Source organism: Alosa alosa, chromosome 13, assembly GCF_017589495.1.
Source record: "Alosa alosa isolate M-15738 ecotype Scorff River chromosome 13, AALO_Geno_1.1, whole genome shotgun sequence".
Taxonomy (NCBI): Eukaryota; Metazoa; Chordata; class Actinopteri; order Clupeiformes; family Clupeidae; genus Alosa; species Alosa alosa.
In genome coordinates, this window is record NC_063201.1 from 27,533,174 (window position 1) to 27,554,486 (window position 21,313).

General features: G+C 45.3%; 2 protein-coding genes across 13 annotated transcripts in view; one reads left to right on the top strand and one right to left on the bottom strand.

Annotated features, from left to right (window-relative positions):
- The first annotated feature begins 14 nt into the window (after nucleotides 1-14).
- Nucleotides 15-9,192, top strand: nes (nestin). Its single transcript, XM_048261799.1, has 4 exons — nucleotides 15-951; nucleotides 2,276-2,400; nucleotides 3,973-4,052; nucleotides 4,938-9,192. The coding sequence occupies exons 1-4, from the start codon at nucleotides 115-117 to the stop codon at nucleotides 8,540-8,542; spliced, it is 4,647 nt and encodes a 1,548-aa protein (XP_048117756.1). The 5' UTR covers nucleotides 15-114; the 3' UTR covers nucleotides 8,543-9,192.
- Nucleotides 9,193-14,264: 5,072 nt separating this feature from the next.
- Nucleotides 14,265-21,313, bottom strand: part of mef2d (myocyte enhancer factor 2d) — a 60,486-nt gene continuing 53,437 nt past the window's right edge. For all 12 annotated transcript variants that reach the window (XM_048261491.1, XM_048261492.1, XM_048261486.1 and 9 more), the window contains one exon: nucleotides 14,265-20,418. In XM_048261491.1, the coding sequence (XP_048117448.1) occupies nucleotides 19,992-20,418 (427 nt within the window). In that variant the 3' untranslated portion in view covers nucleotides 14,265-19,991. The remainder of the gene's footprint in view (nucleotides 20,419-21,313) is intronic.

Below are 21,313 nucleotides of genomic sequence, written 5' to 3' on the forward strand. Positions count from 1 at the left end.
AGAGAGGAAGCAGACCGGTACTCTCTCTCTCTTTCATTCTCTCTCTCTCCGTCTGTCTTTCTTTCTCAGCTCTTTACATCACTCTACCTCCTGCACCCCCTCTGAGCCGCAAGCATGGAGATCCCAATCGGCGTTCGCCCACCCCAGAGCTACACGTGCCTGGGCCAGGAGAAGCACCAGATGCTGGACCTGAACAGGCGCCTGGAGTCCTACTTGGGCCGGGTCCAGTACTTGGAGATGGAGAACCACGTCCTGCGGGAGGAGATCCAGACGCTGAGGAGCAGCCACGAGCCGCGGGCGCAGCAGCGGAGAGCCCTGGAGGCGGCGCTGCAGGAGGCCAGGGAGGAGCTGCAGCGTGCCTGGACGGAGAAGGACAAGCTGGACGTGCAGATGGGCAACCTGAGCGAGGAGCTGCAGGCGGTGGAGTGCCAGAGGCAGAAGGTGGCGGCCGCACGCGCCGAGGCCCAGGGCCGCCTGGCGGAGAGTCGGAGGGAGCTGGAGGACGAGCACAGGGCGCAGATCTGGCTCAAGGACGCGGCGGCCCAGCTGGAGAACGAGCTGCACTTCCAGACGCAGGTCCACCAGGAGGACGTCTCGGCAATGAAGGCCTCGCTGGCTCAGGCCAGGCCTTTGCAGCTGGCTCCAGCGCACGCCCACACCCACACCCACGCACCGAGCGCGTGCGACCTGGGCCTGGAGTACTCGCAGCAGGCGGCCCAGGCGTGGAGAGCGGCGTCGGAGGCGTACGAGAGGCAGGCACAGCGGCTGGAGGAGTCCCTGGGCCAGGCCAAGGCCCGTCTGAGCCACATCTCGCAAGAGAGGAGGGAGAACCAGATGAAGCTCCAGAGCCTGACCAAGGACCTGGAGGCGGCCCGCGCCAAGAAAGACATGCTGGAGAGGAGAGTGACCCATCAGAGGGACAGACAGAGCCAGGACATCACTCAGCTCCAGGTGAGGGGGACACGGGTGGCACCTGTCCCAAGAAACACCCATGCTTCGGGGAGGGTACAATTTGCGTAATGGATCACTGGGAAAGATTGCCTGTATGTAAAATCTAGAGGGCAATATCTCAAATAAGCTAATAGTTTGGGGCACGTACAGGACATTTCATGTTATCAAAACACAAAGAAAATAATGTGAGCTTTTTCAGTTACATAAACTAAGGCTTTAATTAGTGACTTAATTCTGAAACCTAAGTAGATTATGTTCTGGGATACTGCCTCAAAAGGTCTATTGTTCTGACTCAGACACCATTCTCTCTCACTGATGATGAGTAACCACATGTGTATGTGGTCTGAATATTTACAGGCTTTGGCCAGTTAGAAAAAGAGCAATCTACCAACTTGTGAGACATATGACATTTTGGAAAATAAATTCTCCAAACAACATGAATTCATATGAATGATGGGAAAGTTCCATTATAAACCTGATTACATTGCTATGGGTAATGATTATTTTAAGAAACCATACAGCATCCAATAATAATGACAGGATTTCCTGTCACTGTGCAATGAAATAAGTGATGAATGAGAGCCAGAAAAAAATACATTTCCTTCGTAAATTCCTTTTGGGTCAAAAAACATTGCATGACAAAATGAATAATGCAAATTGAAGTAAACATTAATGTAATACCTAATTAGCAGGCCTTTGAAGCTTTGCTTTTCACAGTGATACATTTGTTTGTACTTTGTATTGTCAGCTTCCAGTTATGTGTTTGTTTGTTGATAGTTTGCTGCTCGGAGGAGGCTGGTCTTGTTTCGCTGAGGTCACTTTAGGTCATCAGGGCTCATGTGGGGGAAGAGGACTACAGGGAAAGTCACAGCAGAACCTCACTCAATGACAAAAAAAGACAAATACTTTCACTCCATTTCTATTCAGTCATATTTAACATCTTCACATTGTTCCATTTTTCTTCATTGCTAGTAAACTCAACAAGTTTTGCTAATTGAAAGTGGTGTTATGCCACTGAAACTCTGTCGCATGACTGAACTGGTACTGTGATCTCTACTGTGAAGCTTTTATCTTCCGTTGAGAGAGTTGAAAATCACATCAACCAAATGAAATGCAGCTCAGCAGTGTAAATATGACCATGGCTTTAGAACTGCTCTGAGGTCTGTGGTAGGTCAAACAGAAGCAGGCATCCTGGGTCTTTCTGAGCATCGCTGAATAGCAGAGCTAAATCACTTTCCATTTTCTGTTGGGTCTACATTCATCTACCTTGTCTGTATAGAGGTACAACTTTGTATAACTTTGCCATTTGGCCTGTGTGTCTCAGGTCCATGTGGAAGCGCTGGAGGAGGAGAAGACAAGCCTCGCGGTGCAGATTGATGACCTCATCATGGAGAGCCGGACCCTGCTGCAGCTGAAAATGTCTTTGGGGCTGGAGGTTGCCACTTACAGGTGCTTTCCTTTTCTCCAAGCGAGTCTGCTTTCAGTGACAACTCCTTTTTCTCACCAGTGTGTCAAAAGAGGCTTTGTGAAATTTATACTCAAACAGAAAACACCCACAAAAGATCCATAATTCCTCTCAATTATCCTCCTCTTCTGTCACCTGCCCACCACATCAGTTAGGTTTGCCCTTCTACTATTGATGAGCGTTTCTCCACTGCTCCATTGAGAGGCTGTCAGAAAGATAGATTGGTCTGAAAGATCGAGGAGAAATAGTGTGGATTGCCGTAGCGATAGTGGGTCAATACCCTTGAAAGAGGGGGTCTCAGCTTTCAGGCCGAGGGGTAACTTTAGATCAGCATGAGCCTCCGTCTCCCCTCTGGCATTGACCCCCGGTGCCTCCGCATCCTACCCCAGCAGCTAGGGAGCTTGGGGAGTCTAGAGTGACGGGGGGGTGGGTGGGGGGGTTTGGGCAGATGGAGGTCGAGTCTCGGCATCCCCGCTGCATCCCTGCTATATGGATCAAAGGTTCATCTTTCGCATCATTTTTGTAAGGAGCAGATTTCATACTGCTTCAAATGTTTCATCAGGTTTCATCAAACACTAAGTAGACTTGTGTCTGTCTGTGCTTCTGCGTGTTTATGTGCTGGTGTGTGGGAATGGGAATTTGTATGCTGGTATGTTTGCGTCTCTCTCTCTCTCTCTGTCTGTGTGTGTGTGTCGGAATGTGCCGAACGGGGAACGCAACATCTGTGCATGACTTATTAGTACTGCTTGCTACTGCTTGGACCCGACAGCATGTGTGGGTATGTGTGTGCAATGTGTGTGTGTGTGAGTATTTGCTGACACTTCACCCCTTGCCAGGCTGGACACTTCACCCGGGAGTATTTCGGTGAAAGGCCAAGCAGGCGGTAGCATGTATAAGGCTGTTGCGTTATATTCTGCAGATGGTCTGACAATGACAAAAGTGTAGATCCCTATTTCCATAACAGAGTGTGCAATCTACCCCTGTTGTCCAAGTGGAACAAAAAGCCGCGGCCCACCCCTCACCAGCTCTCAAAAATGAATGTTTTATGGTTTTGCGTAATTCAAATTGTTTTGAGGAAAAAAAGTTAATTTAATCTCAACTTTGTAAAGTCTCTCCTGAAGATGACCGCTGAACTCCAAAACTAATGTCTTGTCTTGTTTTCGTATTGTGTGTGTGAGTATTTCAGTGAAAGGCCAAGCAGACGGTAGCATGTATAAAAGGCTGTTGCGTTAGCCTGTGTGCTGCAGATGGTCTGACAATGACAAAAGTGTCGTCCTATTTCCATAACAAGAGTGTGCAATCTACCCCTGTTGTCCAAGTGGAACAAAAAGCACGGCCCACCCCTCACCCGCTCTCAAAAAGTGTGTCTGAATAGATGCTGGACACTTCACCCCTTGCCAGGGAAATTCCCCTCAGTTGTTATGTTTTTGCCGTAATTCAAATTGTTTTGAGGAAAAAAAGTTAATTTAATCTCAACTTTGTAAAGTCTCCTGAAGATGACCGCAGACTCCAAAAACTAATGTCTGTCTTGTTTTTTGTGTGTGTGTGTTTTTCAGAACTTTATTAGATGGTGAAAACCAACGAGTCAATGACCCTTCCAGAAACAAACACGCCATCCGGACAGTCGTCTCCACAGGTATTTTTTAAATCTTTTTTTTGTTTGTTTGCTGTTTGCTAAACACACCAGATTTTTTTTTCAAAGCACTTAATTGAATCTCTGAAAAGAAGCGGCTGTGCGTCCTTCTACCCCTATTCATTTGAACCACGCTGAATAATTTACATCAGACTGGCTCTTTGGAGACCTAGTTTCATAACCTCATTATGGACTAATGGGTTGGGGAGGCTTACATGCTAGCTGCACATTAAACCTGGAAACTCAAGCTGCCCTACTCAGTCCCCAATGGTCTGTTGTCCAATCCCTCTGCCTGCCAGTAACGTAGACTAGAGCTGAGGAAATGATGTAATCAATATGGGCTCCATTACAGCAAGTGCTGGGGCTTGAGGACTGGGTATCCTGATAAGACCTTTGGGAGAGGGGTCCAGAGAGGGTCAGTCTGGCTAATTTCAGAGGAGACATTTGATTGGTTCTGGAGGTTATAGTGTTATAGATTGCTGAGGTTTATTGTGGGCAGGAAATGGGTGCTAATCAGGCTTCAGTGCTAGTCAATTACAGGTTGAGATGGAGGTGCAGAAATGAATCCTAACCCACCAGTCTAGCCGATGTGCTGTTTCCAGGGGCCATAATGGCTAAAGAGCTGGGTTAGCATGTAATAGCCAGAAAAGCTGTGGGTTTGAGTTTCAGCTGCCACCACTGTGCTTCTGACTAAGGCATTTAACTCTGAGTTGCAATGGGACAACTGGTCTTTGTAATAAATGGCAATATGTAAGTTGCTTTGGATAGAAATGCCAGCCAAATGAGAAAGTAAGTTTCCAGGGGTAATTTCTGAATTTCACATAGTAAAAAAAAACTAACCAGTTCGTAAGTACAAATTGCTTTAACAATCTTTTATCATATTTACAGATGGATTCCCAAGTCGTCAGGAGCTGAAGCAGACCCTTCCAAAAACAGCTTTCTCCAGCAACACAAGCAAACCTTCCACCTCAGCCATGAGATCAAGCCTGCAACCTAAACCACCGCTGACATCAAGCACTCCTCTCTCAACCCCAAACTGTATTCATTCTGCAGCCCCTGACCATTCCCCAGCTGCGCAAGAGGAGCAGGAGTCCAGGGCAGAGGACTGGTCCACGCTTAACACAGCCACTGAGGCGCTAAATGGCAAGGACTCTGTAGATCACTTCAGGCCTGAGGAGGTTTGTGAGGAGGTGAGGTATGCTGCAGCTTTCTCTGCTGCCTCCGCCACACCAAACACCCTTGCCATGGAAGAGTCCTTTGAGAGGTACATGACTGAGGAGACGACTGGGGTTAAAGATCAAGAGCTAGCCTCTGACATCCTTGTTGCAGATGACAGCATTATGTGTGATGAGATAATGGCTGTCCATGACCATGGTGTGCTCCAGGATTTCAGTGCACAGAGAGTGGATATGCACAACACATCACCAGCAACTGAACTGAGCACTGCATGCGACACAGAAGGTGAGATGACTGATGATTTCTCTGAGTGGATCCAGTCACAACCTGAGCAGGAACCTCAACGCACATGGACAGAAAAAGATCCAATGACCAATGTGGAGAGGACCAAGAGGGCGGATAAACAGCCAGATGTTTCTGGACTGGACAGAGTGAATACAGTCACAGAGTTTGGTGATTTTGAAGACTCAACTGAGCTGATCATTGAAGATTTTGATTGTGGTGTAGCAATAAGCAATGGTTTTGCAGATTTAGAGGAAAATAACTGCTTCTTTGACCCAGAAAGAGAGACCGATACGAGTCAGGCTTTCTCAGTAGAGAACATGGCTGATGGAAGTGAACAAATAAATGCATTAGAATGTAAGGCACAGGAAACAAAGAAAGTATTTGAAGAGGGCCAAGCTAATGACTTGTCACAGCAAGAGAAAGAAATGCAGGAGGAAAAAGTTGAAGAAGAACTGAGGAGTTTTGAGGATGGGAAAGATACAATGTTTACTGACAGCAAAAAAATGGAAGGAGACATGGAAGACAAATGTAGAGATACAGAACAATACCAGCCAACAGAAAGAGACTTTGAAGAGGATGTAGTTTCCATCCCACATAACAACTTCAGCATGGATTTTGAAGTAGATCCACTGCCCACACATCATGAGCAGGAACAAACCAGCCACAGTGAAGAGCATCCAGAGCTACATGAAGATGGCTGTCATGAGAGAGAGGAGGTGGAGAAGGAGGACTTTAATGAGAGAGAGGAGGTTGAGGAGAAAGAGGACTTCAGCGAGAAAGAGGAGGTGGAGGGGAAGGAGGACTTCAGTGAGAGAGAGGAGAAAGATGGTGAGGAACTAGACGACTCCCCAAACGTGTCCATGTCATGGAAGACAGACCCAGGGGATTTTGACAGTTACGCTCTGGACAACACGCTCACCGACACTCGACCCCTCATCCGGTACAAAAGCGATGACACTGACGTAAACACCCAGGCCTCCCACATGGGCGTGAGCGACTCCAGCGACAGCGAAGATGATCGCCATGCAGGGGCTGAATACCGGGCTGTCACCAAGTGCAAAAGGTTTGACACCATGGAGGACTTGTCTGAGGAGCCAGAGGTAGAGGCCAAGGGTGAGGTGGGGATAAATGAACCCCCTCCTGTGATTGATGCTCTGTCAGAAAACCACTACATGGCTCTCCAAGAAGAGTATGGTAATGCTAACTATGAGAGCATGATTGTTGACCCAATGAGGAAGATGGATGAGAAGAAGACTGAAATTGGAGAGGATCATTCAAGGAGTGATGCCATGGAGGCAGATAAAGAATTACAAAACGTTGAGGACACAGGGAAGGACGAGGAGAGACAGGAGGATATAGAATTGATGCACAAGGAACAGGCTGAGAACACTCAAACACACATTTTACCTGAGGACTTCCCAGAAGACACTATGGAGAGATTGGTTGACATGCAGCCCCAAACTAAACAGTATTTTAAGGTAGAAGATGTCATTGAGACTTTTAGTCAGGGAGAGACAACTGATGACCTGCCAAAACCTGAAGACCTGAAAACACAGTCCTCTACCTTTGTTGAGCCACTTGCACTAACAGAAAACACATTTTGTACATCACATGAGGCAGCAGAATCTGAAACCGAACCCTTAGAGGGCAGTTTTACAGAAGAGAACACAGAGAGTCTGGTTGACATGCCCCCTCAAACTAAACCGTTTTCAAAGAAAGAAGTTGTAACTGAGACTAGTCAGGGAGAGACAACTGATGACCTGCCAAAACCTGAAGTCCTGACAACACAGTCTTCTTATGTTGAGCCACTTGCACTAACTCAAAACATCTTAGGTACATTACATGAAGCAGCAGCATTTTCAAAAAAACCCTCAGAGGGCAGTTTTACAGAAGAGAGTATGGAGAGTCTGGTTGACATGCCCCCTCAAACTGAACAGTTCTTAAAGAAAGAAGTTGTAACTGAGACTGTTAGTCAGGGAGATACAATTGACGACCTGCCAACACATTCTTCTCCTTATTTTGAGCCACTTGAACTAACTCAAAACATCTTAGGTGCAATACATGATGCAGGAGAATTTGAAACCAAACCTTCAGAGGGCAGATTTACAGAGAAAGGAACCATTTACAATAGCATGGACAAAACAGATGAGGAGGATTGGCAGGAACTCTCCATGCTGACTCACGCAGATGCCACCAGCAATCTCTCCCTGAGCAGTGAGCCTGCCAGCAGGCTGGGAAGCCAGCCTCAAGCTGCCCACTCCAGTGATGTTGATGATGAAGAAAAAGAAGATGAATCCCACTCCTCAGAGGAAGAGTCGCCTAATGCCAGCCAATGCCCATCTCCTGGCGCCTTTGCCAAGCCACTCAAGACGCATCCGACACTTGAAGAAGCCTCTGAAAATCTCTCTGGAGCCCCATTTGAAGCATTTGGTGATGATACACTTGGAGTCCCTGAGTGTTTCACAGAGCAAGGCTATCCCCATGAGGATGAGTGGGAGGTTTTGAACACTTCCTCCAAAAGCCAAGGCGCAGACAACCCAAAAGAATCTGAATCCTTCAATCCTTTGGAAGAAAACAACTCCCCATTCACAGAGGCCTATGCCAAGCAAACGGCTGAGTGTGTCGACATATTTCAAGATGGCAAAGTAGACGAGCCACCTAAAAGCAACGGGAAAGACAACCTCCACAGTTTCTTCAGCACCAACATGGAGGAAGACTTCTGGGGCTCCACTCCACAGATGGCGGCCACCTTCAACCCAGAGGAGGCTAACCAGGAACAACATCACAGCGTCACCTTTCAAACCAGTCAGCACCTGAGGTTCGAGGAGGCCTGGGGATCTCCCAAAGACCATCGAGATGTCGACGGGAGTGCTGAGAAGTCCACCCTCTTGTCTTCAATGCCATTATTCGGGATGGAGGAAGGACATTCCCAGATAAAGACCATGCTTGGAAGAGGGGGAGAGCAGGTTGCAGCCACCCAGTCAGATGACTCAGTTGATGAAGGCGACTCGTGGTCTTCTGGGGAGGAGTAGAATGATGGGACACCAATAATTTAATTGAGACTCATTATGTTAATTATGATAATTAAAAGATACCACTAAGCAAAAACACATGAATGCTATTTTGTGTTTGATGTTCTGATATGAATTAAAAGGGGGATGTTAAAAACTTCAATAGTACCTGGAGGAAGACCAAAGCCACCAGGCAGTGTAATCTACAACCCCTGTTTGTCTCAGAGTTTTTAACACACTATGAACCTTTCTACGGCTCTGTTCGAAACGGAAGGCAGAGGCTCGCTGCCTAAATAGAGAGCTGTCTCACTAGACATGACTTTGGATTGAATGCATCTTTTATGAATAAGTGTAGCACTCTAGAATCTTTGGTTAACACTTCGGTATGACGTTAGCAAAAGCCTGAACGTTAAACTAAACTAGCTTGCAGAAGCTAGTAGGCTAACGGTAGAAAGTACTTTGACAGGCGGCACATATATCGGACCAGACACTATTAATGGTTACAACAATGGTATAATTAGATCATATAAGTAAATCAAGTATTTCATAACGTAAATACAAAACAAGGTTGTCATCCCTTTCTGCCCATAATAGAACTGAAACTTGAACATTGAAATTAAGCGCTTTCAGATATAACCTCCGGAGTAGGCGACATGCGGAGGTTTGTCAAACGGAGGTCCTACCCTTTGGATGATTCAGATATGATACTAACCTGCGGACCTAATACTGACCTTATACGGACGTATGTGTGAACGACAATCACGCACATTACAGAATCTCTGTGTGGTTGTCGAGTGAGGGGTGGGGGCTTGTAGAGTTCACAAGATGCGAGATATGACGCAGAATATATGCGGCCGCTGCCTGTCACAGCTGCTTTTTGTTTACAACGTGTAGCCTATGCATTATGTAGGCTAAAGAAGACAAATCTATTGTGCGTAGGCTAATACTTGAAGTAGGCTAGTCAAGTAAGCAAACAGTATTTGTATGTGTGCTTCGAATAAACACATTTATCTGTTTTCAACGTTATGTACCAGAATTACTTGGCTATAGAACCCCACATCTGGTTTCCGTTGGAGAGAGAGCATGCACAAACTTTATGGTAGGCTACCAGCCAATTCAGTAGGCTAACTCAAGACTGCAAGGCCATCATACAACGTTTTTAAGCAATAAACAAAATACTAACATAACAGTGAAGTTGTTCGTTTTTTCATGGTTTATTTTTTTCCAAAAGCATCCTCTCCCCATGTGTCTATTGCTTTTACGCAAGGAGCTTGTAACAAAGTTGGCTTTTCTTCGTTTTCATTTTCTCTAGGCATATATGCTCAACAAATATCAGCGAGCTCAGCGAGGTATCAATGAACAGAAAACCATGTTGGCTAACAATTTATTAAATACTTCTGTTATTGTCGTCAACGACGTCGCTGTAGGCTACTGCCTTTTCAGCGCCTTCTGCTTATGGTGATTCAGTCTTTTGAATTCGTTTGCCATGCAGTTGTAGGCTACAACGTCTCTTGCCGTTCCCTTCATGTGTTCTATCAAAATGTTGTATGCCCTCATGGACAGTAGCTCCATGATGTCTGCATCTTTCCAGGTCGGAGATTTTCTGGACAGCATTATGCCACTCCATCATAACACTGGCATTTAAGTCAGATCTAACCACATGGACGCACGAAAGAAACGTCCCCAACACGCCCTCTCACTAGGTGTGATCTTAACCGCATGTCCTACGCTTCATTCAGACACAGCACATTTACATAATGTCCGGAGGAAATACTAGGGGGGGAGTAATATAAACACCGGGTGAATTCGGACTTCCACATGACCGGTTATGTCGTTCAGATATACGGCCCCACCGTTTAACATCGGCAGAACCTCCGGTCTTACACGTATGTCTGAAAGCACTTATTGTAAGTTGATTTAGATGCAATGAACAATGAGGTGTTTTGTTGTAACCCAAGAGATTTTACTTGCATACTTGACTGATGTAATGTCTTCACTGCACCATAGGAAACACAATGAGTCACCCCTGAACACAGTTTCTTCACAGAACTAAATTCCCAATTAGAGACATACCGGGTTAGTGCAAACAAAGATATATTAAGCCACTCATCTGTGTATTTTTTGTCTTATTATTACTAATTACCAAACTGGCACATTTCATTGCTGCGCTGCTGTCATCAGCTTTAATGACTAATTATTTGTAATGAACTATCTGGATAATAAAGTTGGCACAGATGCTATGAAGTACTGTGATTAACTATGAAGTACATGGGATTGTGATAATAAAGCCAGAGTTGTGGAATTTCAAAAAGAAAAGACAAAAGAAACAATATGAGGACTGACTGCTATATTAATACAGGCCTACACAGAATTCAGAGTAGTACAAGAAACAAATGGAGGAAAACTGTAAACTTGGGCAACTTGAGGCATAATGATGCAAATAAAGTGAGCAGTCAAGTTTGAACAGAGGATGAATATGAGAAACAGAGAAATCAGTTCATGTTGGACAAACAGTAAAAACAAAATCCCAGTTCAAATGTAGTCCATGAGGCACCTAGAGGAAGACTTTGATTTTGAAGTGCCGTTTGCTTAGCGCAGACAGTCTGAGGCAATGTGGGAGGCCTGTGTGAGAGCTGACACAGATCCAACAGTGAGCCCCCCCACAGATGCTTACTTACACAGAACTTAGACCCTCTAGGAGAGAGCAGGCGATGAGAGAATAATAGAGATGGAGATGGAGAGAGAGAGATGAGGAGAGGAAAGGCTTGGGGAGAGCAGCAATTGCTCTTTAGAGATAAATATTTGAGTTTTCTGTTAGATTTGAGGGTGTGAGAGAGAGAGAGAGAGAGAGAGAGAGAGAGAGAGATAATACGATGGGATGGAGTGGAAAAAACACAACCAGGAATAACGCATGATGATTTCAACTCTCCTCACTTCCCTTTCCTCCCTTTATCTCTCGGCTTGTGTGAATGTCATGAACAATGGCGGCCATTATAAAGCAGCTCCCAGATCTCTGCCCAAATTCCTCTTGCACACACTCAATGGTTGGTGGTGGTGTCATGCTCGCAGCAGCCAGTGTAACAACAGCAGGCCATTTCAGAGCCCATTCAAACGGGAGGGGGGGGGCTCTAATGGAATTAGCTTAGCCTCCTTCTTGTCCACAGACGCCGCTGTGCTTATTAAGTTTCTTTAACCCCCACCCCTAAATAAAAGTGTCCTTGTTGTCTGGATCGCCATGACTACCACTCAGAATTACGTGTCCCCGAATTTGGTTATGCGATAACATTGTTGCAGTCAATTGCAGCAGAGGCACTGGTTTAAAATAGTCACAAAGGCTTTCTAGTCATGATTTACAGTGTGTTTCCACCTGCCCCCCCAACACTTCTCCCCGCTGCCACATACAACAAAGCCTGGTCTTGTGATGCCTTGCCCCCGGGAGCACCTGTTATCTCGGGGGAATAGAGTCACTTCCCCTACTGGCCTGCCAATGACGAATGACCAGGCGCACTCCAGGCTGATGCAAGGGACCGCAACAGCCCTGGCCACTAGCCTATATGCGGCCAATCTGGCTGTGACTAGAAAGGGGGCCATTTCAAGACTCACAAGGACCATGACAAGGCACAAAAGAGGCCTGAGTTCTGGGCCTGGGGGTGGGGATGACCATCACACCTCCCCCAAAAGCCATCTGCCTCCATTATCCCCTCACTCACTGATTTACTCCTCATGTTGGGGACACTGAGTGATTGAATGTCCACAGAGCTAAAAATCTTTAGGCAGGCTGCGGACTCCACTGTCCATCCGTCGGTCACCATCCATCACTTTTATGCAATTTATGCCATTCAACATTACTATTTTATTGCCGCTGTTACATCTTTGTTTATTTGATCTGACGTTAATATTGATTGGATGAAATTCCCTAGAGCACGAGAAGACATCGGCTACTGAGTAGCCCTTGTGTGTGTTATTGAGACTGATCAAGGGTCAGTGTTAAAATGGAAACTACACTATTCAATCTCTCATGGAGCAGGAAGCATGGAAAGTGTGTGCTGAGAAGTTCTCACTATACTTCTGCTGTTAGAAATTGTTTTAATGATTATGATTTTATCTTGAGTTATTTAATCTGTCAGCAACACAGACAAATATTACACTTTTCTAATGTGTTAAATAATGAAGATTACAGCAACTTACAGAGCAATAGGAAAAGTGTATTTGTGTGTGTACTAGTCTCTGGGCAGAACAGAGATAGACAATGACTTAGATATCCTGTAACTCACAGCTGAGGTCAACACGACAGGATATCCCAGAGCAGTTGAGCTCCACTGCTGGCTGGAATGTTGACACGGTTGTCCAGCCAAGATATGGCACCATCACATTCTGAGTAGAAAAGCTGTGGATAGTAGCTATATAGACATAACAATCCAGCTGTTATTCTCTCATCACTTAGCGGTTAGCACTGCTACTGTCGGGTTTTGAGTATGTATAGACTCCACAAGGTTTAAGTCAGTGAACTGAAGTGACGATGCAGAAAGGGAAAAGCCCAAGGCACTTGAGGTGAGGACACATTTAAGCCAACCGTCTGTGGGGGACAGAGCAGCTGACCCTCACAGCTGACAATGAGGTCAGACATCTGTTCAAGACAACGTCTCCCATAGCCACGTGCAAACAGCAGAAACACACATACATACACATACGCAAATCTCTCTCCTTCTATCCCCCTCTCTCTCTCTCTCTCACACACACACACACACACACACAAGATAAAAGGGGGGGGGGGGTATAGTCAATAAATCATTATATTTCAATCATTGTATTGACTCACTCAAGCGTCAGCTGGTAAAGGGCAACTCAGAACAAAAGTGATTGATTCACATTTTAAGTTGTGTAGGCCTAGATGGAAAAGATAATGGGTAAAATGGTACACACTATTGGTAATGCACGCTGTTGTGAGTCTTTTGGAAAGTTAGTGGTTCTGTGTTCAGCTTTTCTTATAGAGCATGCTTTAGGGGCAGCCGTGGCCTACTGGTTAGCGCTTCGGACTTGTAACCAGAGGGTTGCCGGTTCGAACCCCGACCAGTAGACACGGCTGAAGTGCCCTTGAGCAAAGCACCTAACCCCTCACTGCCCCCTGATCGTGGTTGTGGCAACTCACTGCACCGGGATTAGTGTGTGCTTCATCTCACTGTGTGTTCACTCTGTGCTGAGTATGTTTCACTAATTCACGGATTGGGATAAATGCAGAGACCAAATTTTCCTCACAGGGACTTTTCAGAGAGCTGATATTTTACAAGGATTTGGTCATCTTCACAAGTTGCAAGCACACAGTAACATATGTGGCAAAACATATATATATTATATATTTGTTAACCCATTGGTTTGATACTCCTCAAATTCCTATGACTGAATTGGGCTCTACACAAACAAGAAAGCTACAGTATAGCCACAAAGCCATAAATAAGCTCCATCTCTGCATGACCTGTCTGTGGACTGCCATCTAGTGGTCTACACAACACAATGCATTTTAAGTCAGGACTGCAGAGGACCCAGGACCCCAGAGAAAATAAATAAATAACATAAAACAAAATTAGCAGTCCTTTGGACTTGTAATACTTAACTTCTTCCTTTAGAATCAGCAAGTTATTAAATGACTAAATACCAGAGTACCTTTATGGGGAGATAAATGTGTTAATCTTTTTAAAAAGAAATTGAGAAAAGTAAACAAATAAATCAACAACAAAACAGAGGCCATCTTTGTAGGTCAACTTGACTATTTAATATATAAAATACGGTAGAACATACGCAAAAGGGGAAGGGAATAAAGGACAAATGGATACTTTGGTACAATAACAAACACTCTTTTTGTAAAAGCAGTATAGAATTTGTAATAACATATCAGTGCATACTTTGTTTATGAAAATATACACAAATTGTATATCATTCTCCGAAAACAACAGATTTTTTTATACAACAAAACTCAAAAGCAGACTAGCCTAACACAATATATTAGCTATAATTTTCTTTTCAACTTTTTTCTTCAATTTCTATCCTAGGTTTGTGTGGTGTATATTCTTATTGATATTACATTTTCAGTTTATTTTGTATAACATGAATCATTCTTTGCTTGTTTAACGCCCATGCATCGACATCTTTGTGTCTGGTCTGAAATAAATTAAATGTGTCTTTGTACCAACTTACCTATGTGTTTTTATTTTACATTTGACTAGAAATTGCAGCATTGAACTGGTCATTATATTCAACTTCGGTTTGACCACTTCCCTCAATTACCAATAAGTACTAATATTACTACAATAGTTTTTTGTTTTCTTTAATAAATCGTGCAATATTAGTAACACCCCTTTGAAGAAAAAAGAAAAAACAAAACAAATTAAAACAAAATATATTTATATAATATTTATATATAATAAAATAAAATCAAATTCAAATTCAAATAAAATAGGATGCCTAACCTACACAAAACCGCAGAAAATAAAAATTGCCTCTCTAAAATTAGCATTATTATTACCATCTGTGACGATAACAATAATGGTAATGATAATTATCATAACAACAATTATAATAAAAACAGACAATAGAACTGTCACCAGCACAAATTAACACTAGAAAATGAGTGAGATTCTCTAAACATCATCATACATGGGGAATATGGGGGGGGGCGCAAGTTAACTATTTACTTGACGATTGTCTTTCGTTTTGATTACAATGACTCCTACTGTAATTCTGAGATCCATGTCAGACCTATACATCATTACATATGCCAGAACAAGCAACCAGGTACATCAAGGCTTCGCTAAGCCTACAGATCCACAAATCTGTTTCACTTGTAGAAAACGGGACATCTTTTTTTCATGGCTTCATGGCTTGTGGCCTTTAAGCAGGAAACCCATCCAGGAACCAACCCCCTCTCTTTTTTTGTTCAAAGCTCAGGATACAACAGTCTTTTAGTCAAAGGGTGCTCCAAACATACCAGAGTGATCGCTATGAGGACTCTCCCTACCCCGTTGTCCGTGGCCGAGTCCTGCCCCCCACACTTACACACCTTCCAGATCACTTGTTTCTATGCACATGGGAATCAGACAATCAGACACACACTGTTGGGGCCCTCTTGGATGAAGAGAGCAATGGCCACACTCCTGCAGGGCTCCCTAGTGTCTTCCTCTCACTGCCAGACTTTACCTGGGAACCACTGGTAGATGTGGCACAAGGTTATTCTTCATAACCTATAGCTGGCACCCTCTCTCTCTCTCTGTCTATATATGTATATAATTCTCGAAAGCCACCCTCTCCAATAAAAATGGTGGGAAATGGGGAGGATCTCTAAGACGCGGTGGCCCTCCCGTACAGCATGCGTCGAGATTTTAAGGCTTTGCTCCGAGCTGGCTCAGGTGGTCAAATGGGATTGGACACAGAGGTCTTTGGAGGGTTTACTGAGAAACGTCCTAGTGCTCTAACGAGAGAAAAAGGGGGCGAGATGTTTGGCGATGGTGCAGGTGGCGGAGGCGGTGTTGGCGAGCAGTGAGAGGGCCATGCCACGAGCATGGGAGATCACCAGGGGGTCCTGGCAGGTGCAGAAAAGAACAAGGCTCGGCATCTCGTTCAGCGTTCATGAATGGATGGATATGCATGGATGTTGAAGAAGCAAGAAAACAAGCCAACAAAACAAACAAACAAACAAAAATAATCCACAACTCTCTGGAAGAGCACAGGTCACAAACAGATCTGAAGAGAGTGCACAGAAAGACAAGTCCATTTCCAGCCAAAAGGATATTTGAACGAGAGCGAGAGAGAGAGAAAACATAAAACCATACACAACAGAGAAACTGGTTGCCAAAACGCGAGGCAGCTCCGTTACTAGGTCTCGACCCACGAGACCCCACTTCCAAAACGATCCCCTGGGGTTCAATACAGCCCGTATGAAGCTGTCCGAAAATGACCTTTCTCTGCATCTCTCAGACCTGTAGACCCCTCTAGAGGTCTCTCAGGTACATGATTATGGCCATTAGCGATACAGTGGGACATTTCAACCTGTCTGGCTATTGAAGCCCAATGAACAACCCCAAGGTGTCTAAGCCATGGTCACCACCATCTTTAAATATCCTTCATCCATAAGTTCACTCAGAGAATATACAAATGCACCATAAAACAATTTGTGTACATCTTTTAAATAATCATTAGACATAATATATAGATTTTTTTCTGTTCAGAATTGCACACTTGCAACACGTGTCAAGTAAGTCTAATCTAGATAAGTACAAGGTTCAAATTTACAAAAGGTGACTCGTTATGTTTTTTTGTTTCTTTTTTCCCCTTTTTTTCCAAAACTGCAATCCTCTGCTAACAAGATGACAAGTGCAATACAGGCTTGAATGCGTGAAGATGGATTCTCCTTCCCTGAAGTCAACGGCATGGGTACAAAAAATGGACTAGGCTGAAGGATGTTTTTAGCAGTAGAAAGAAGAAAAAAAAAAACAATCTCAATCAGTTAATAAAAAAGCACTCAATCACCTAAAACAGGATGTGGACCTCTAAAGTCAGGTGCCTTAGCAGGGCTACTGCCCAGCTGGTATAACCCAATGAAGCATGGAGCTCATCATGAGGGTCCGTGTAGGTCTTTCTATGAAGAAACATACTGCAACACCAAGCGAGCAGAGGTCATAGGAACTGCGAAACAAGGAGTGGCAAGTGTGTTTGAGAGTGTGTGGTTCTGGACTAAGGGGGTGAGCTAAGGGTTTGCATGGGCCATGGAAAGAGGTCTCTCAGGTTGGGAGGGGGAGGAGGAGGAGGTAGGAGGGAAGTGTGAATGGCCCTACCATTTTTATGGTAGACCCACCTGGCTTGGGGTGGTGTTGGTTGGGGTAGATTCTAAAGTGCGCTGCTCTATCAGAATAATAACAATATCAATAAATTGTAGAAAAAACACCCGAAACAGTCCAACACACAACACACAAGGAGAGAGAGAAAAAAAAAAGATCCCCGGCTCTTTGTCCCTTTCTGCCCTCCAGCCCTCTTGCTTGCCACGTCACATTTTATGTACATATAAGCGATAGAGTCCTGATCTGCTGTTGAAACGGTCACTCGGTAACAACTTACAAGTGCATACAGGCTATGCACGCTTCCTGTCCTTTTGCCACTTCTGCAGCGTCAATTTGTTTTTACCATCCCATGCAAAAGATACAAATTAGAGAAGGAAGGAAGGAAAGCAAGTGCAGTTGCCTTGGTGTCTACCAGATGCCAGTGAGAGGTGACACTGCTGCTCACCCCTGGAGAATCTCATCTACAGTATGCTGTGTGCGGACACTCAGAAGCAATACTGAAATCAAACGCTGTTATGTACATGGGCTCTTCTTTTCGGGTTTCTTCCTCGGCCATCAGCGAGCCTTACGATGACTCAAGGTGCTTTTATACATCTATCTGGCTTCTTTAAAAAACACAAATACTTATTTGATTTAAAAAAAAGACTCCTTTCTCTTGAATTAAAAAGACTGTCCATCAAATAGTATATCAACGTTTGTGTCAGGCTGCTACTAGCGTAAACCAGTGGGGAGTGAGGATAACATCGTCATTCAGGATCTTTTGCATCTTTCAGAACAATTAAAAAGCGCACCCTGCCTCTAGTGATGTGTGTATGAGTATGTACTGTATATGTATATGTGTGTGTGCTTGTATGTGTTTTTGTTTCAATGTCATTGTCCACACTTTCTGTTCAACCAGGGCTACATTTTCACTAAATGACACATTATCTCTATAAAATGGTGGAAACCAAAAATGCCATGTTTTCTTGGTAAGTACAAGCAAATAAAAAAAATCACTCCCCCCAAACACACAAGGGAGCATACACACACACACACCAAACAGGATAGGGTGCCGATCACAGAACAAAAGTCAATAAAGATCATTTTAAAAAACGCAAAACAACATTCAAAAGAGAAGGAGAAAAAGAGAGAGAGAAAACAAAAATGAGATCAAAATAAATATTTGGCTGAGGTTCATTTACCTAAAGACCAAGTGTCAATTCCATCCAGCTGAAAGCTGCAGCATTTTATAGTCAGACACTCAGGAAACACACATGCAAGTGCGTGGGTGCACACACACACACACACACACACACACACACACACACGCCGCAGCCTCGGTGGCTAGCAACGCTCTGTCGGTTCTTCAGCTCGGGGTCTAGCTCCCACAGTTCATGGCGTGTGGCGTATCCGTGGTTGCAGAATCTGTTCGGTTCTGTCGTACGGGCTTCTTTCAGCCCATTCCCTGATAGAGGACTCCTCTACCTCACACAAGGTAGACTCTAGGTGATGATGGAACAGCCTTTTTTTACCGCAAGCTGCCAAACAAACTAACACACGAACAAAGTCCCATAACTTCAAAGCCAATTTTCTGGCTTTTTTTTTTTTTTTTTTTTTTTAAAGGATCCTGAAATTTCACAGAAGAGTCTGTTCTGTGGATGTGGGCTCCTCAAGCACTACTCAATGTAGTCCTGAAAAACATGGCGTATGGGGAAACAGCAACAAAGTCAGTCACATCCTGCCAAGAAAAAAGGTCACGGAGAGCGAATGTCACCGATCCCTCTCAGTGAGCTGCAGCAGGCAAAACAGTTTTTGTTGTGTCCTTGCTTCCATTTGCTGTTTTTGTCTTTTTTTGTTTTTTATTTGTTTTGTTTTGCTTTGTTTCTCACAACAGAACAGAACAGAACAGTCAGATTCAAGACCAAGATACCAATTCACTGCAAAAAAGTCATCAGGACCTGTGACGTACAAGCTGTACAGAAGCCAGTGCAGTCCCCTCGCTTTCCCATGCACCTCCCTACACTTGCCCCAGACCCATTCCAAACACAACAAATAGAAGCCAAGTTACAGAACAAAACGAAAATCACTAATTCTCCCCGAATCGCTTGTATGTCAATCAACAGCCTATACTGACATGTATATATATAATTATTTTTATAATATATATATCTCCCTGGTTTGGCGACTGTCCGCGACGGGCTCTGTATGTATATGAACTGTATACATTATGTGCATACATCAATGCATATGTGTATTTGTGTGAGCTAGAGACAGAGAGAGTGCGAGTGTGTGTGTCTGTCGCATGCACGGGCATGCATGGGTGTTTCAGTGTGACCACGAAGGGTAAACTTGAGTTGGGAGGGCGATGTCAGAGTGAGTGCTTGGTACGTCCCAAAAGGAGTTCAGCTGTGTGTATGAGTGTGTGTGTGTGTGTGTGTGTGTGTGTGTGTGTGGGGGTTGACAAAGGGCAATGCCTTTTGCGGTGGTGTGAGCGATCAACTGACTGCATGGGTGTGTTCTAATGATGTTGCTATGTGTGAGAGTGTGAGTGTGTGTCTGCGCACGTGTGCGTGCCTGGGAAGGAGGGTGAATAAGAGTGTGTGTGTGTGTGTGTGTGTGAGTGAGAGAGCGTGTGAGCTGAGCAGGACAGGGCGAAAGAAGATTTATGTGACCCAGGTGTCCAGTCTCATGCGCTTGACGTTGGCCCCCTGCTCCGACTGATCAGCAGAGCCCGCCGCTCCTGCCGCCTCGCCCGAGGGCCTCAGGAGCCCCATGGTGGTGGCGAAGTCCGGGGGCCTCGGCTGACCCCCGTCGTCGCGGTCGCTGCCCTCGTATGAGCTGCCGTTGCTGCTCAGGCTGTCGACGGGCGAGCGGCCGGTGGGCTCCAGGCGCAGCGCCCCGGGGTACTGACCCAGGCCGCCCACTGCGCCTCCACCCGCCCCGGCTGCCGCCAGCCCCTGACCGCCTGCAGAGGACAAGGACGAGGGCGTGCTGCGGTCCCGGTTGGGAGACACAGGCTCCGACTTGATGCTCACGTTGGGGTTAGTGTTGACGGTCAGCGTGGCGCCCTGAGGTATGGCGCCCACATTCCTGCAGAGGGCGCAAGAGGCAGACACGGGCAGACGGGTCAGTGCATGTCTGGACAGGCACGCAACAACTTTAGCCAAATAAAGGAGAAAAAGGGAACGAGAGAAAGAGAAAGAGAGACAGAGTGACACTATTAGAGAGAGAGAGAGAGAGAGAGAGAGAGAGAGAGAGAGACTAGGCTTACAATGAAGACAAAAAAGGCCATGGAAACAGGTTAACGGCATTTCAGACGACACACTGACAGTGATGGAGTAAACAACGAGTATTATGTGGCTGCAGGGCAGTGCAGACTCAGTCCCACACAACTGACAGGCTTACACTTTGGCAGTCCGTCTCAGGACTCAAGGGAAACAAGGAAAAGAAAAACCAACGACCAGCACAAACAAAACAAGCTGACGACAGTCAGTCAACAGCAGCGCGAGAGTGTCACCACAAGACTGAGAGACGCGATGCTCTCCCGCCCAAAGACACACGGAGCGAGAGAACACACACACGCGCGCGCACACATACGCGCACACACGCACGCACACACGCACGCACGCACGCACACACACACAAAACACACACACACAAAACACACACACACAAAAAACACACAACTTGAATGTGAGGCCACACAAAAAGCACGCCGTCCAGAAGCCATGCAGTCTGGTCCCCGTCTCCTCACACACAGCATGCTCTATGTGTAACACCTGTCTTCCTCCTCACAACAAAACAAAAACAAGGTAGCCTTCCTTTCTTATCTGATTTCAGTGTTTTTCCGTGAGCCACATGCATGTAGCAGTCTGCTGTCCCAAATACAGTGCCATGCTCTCCATCTCCCCCTCCCTTCCTCTCTTTTTCTTTCCTCGCTGGTAAACTGGACACCTCTGTGTGCTAGTTATTGCAGGAGACGGGC

Excerpts from the sequence above, each read along its gene's own strand:
- nes (XM_048261799.1), top strand. The coding sequence starts at position 115 with ATGGAGATCCCAATCGGCGTTCGCCCACCCCAGAGCTACACGTGCCTG. Across the intron at positions 2,401-3,972 it reads CTGGAGGTTGCCACTTACAG|AACTTTATTAGATGGTGAAA; the intron begins GTGCTTTCCTTT and ends TGTGTTTTTCAG. Across the intron at positions 4,053-4,937 it reads CCGGACAGTCGTCTCCACAG|ATGGATTCCCAAGTCGTCAG; the intron begins GTATTTTTTAAA and ends TCATATTTACAG.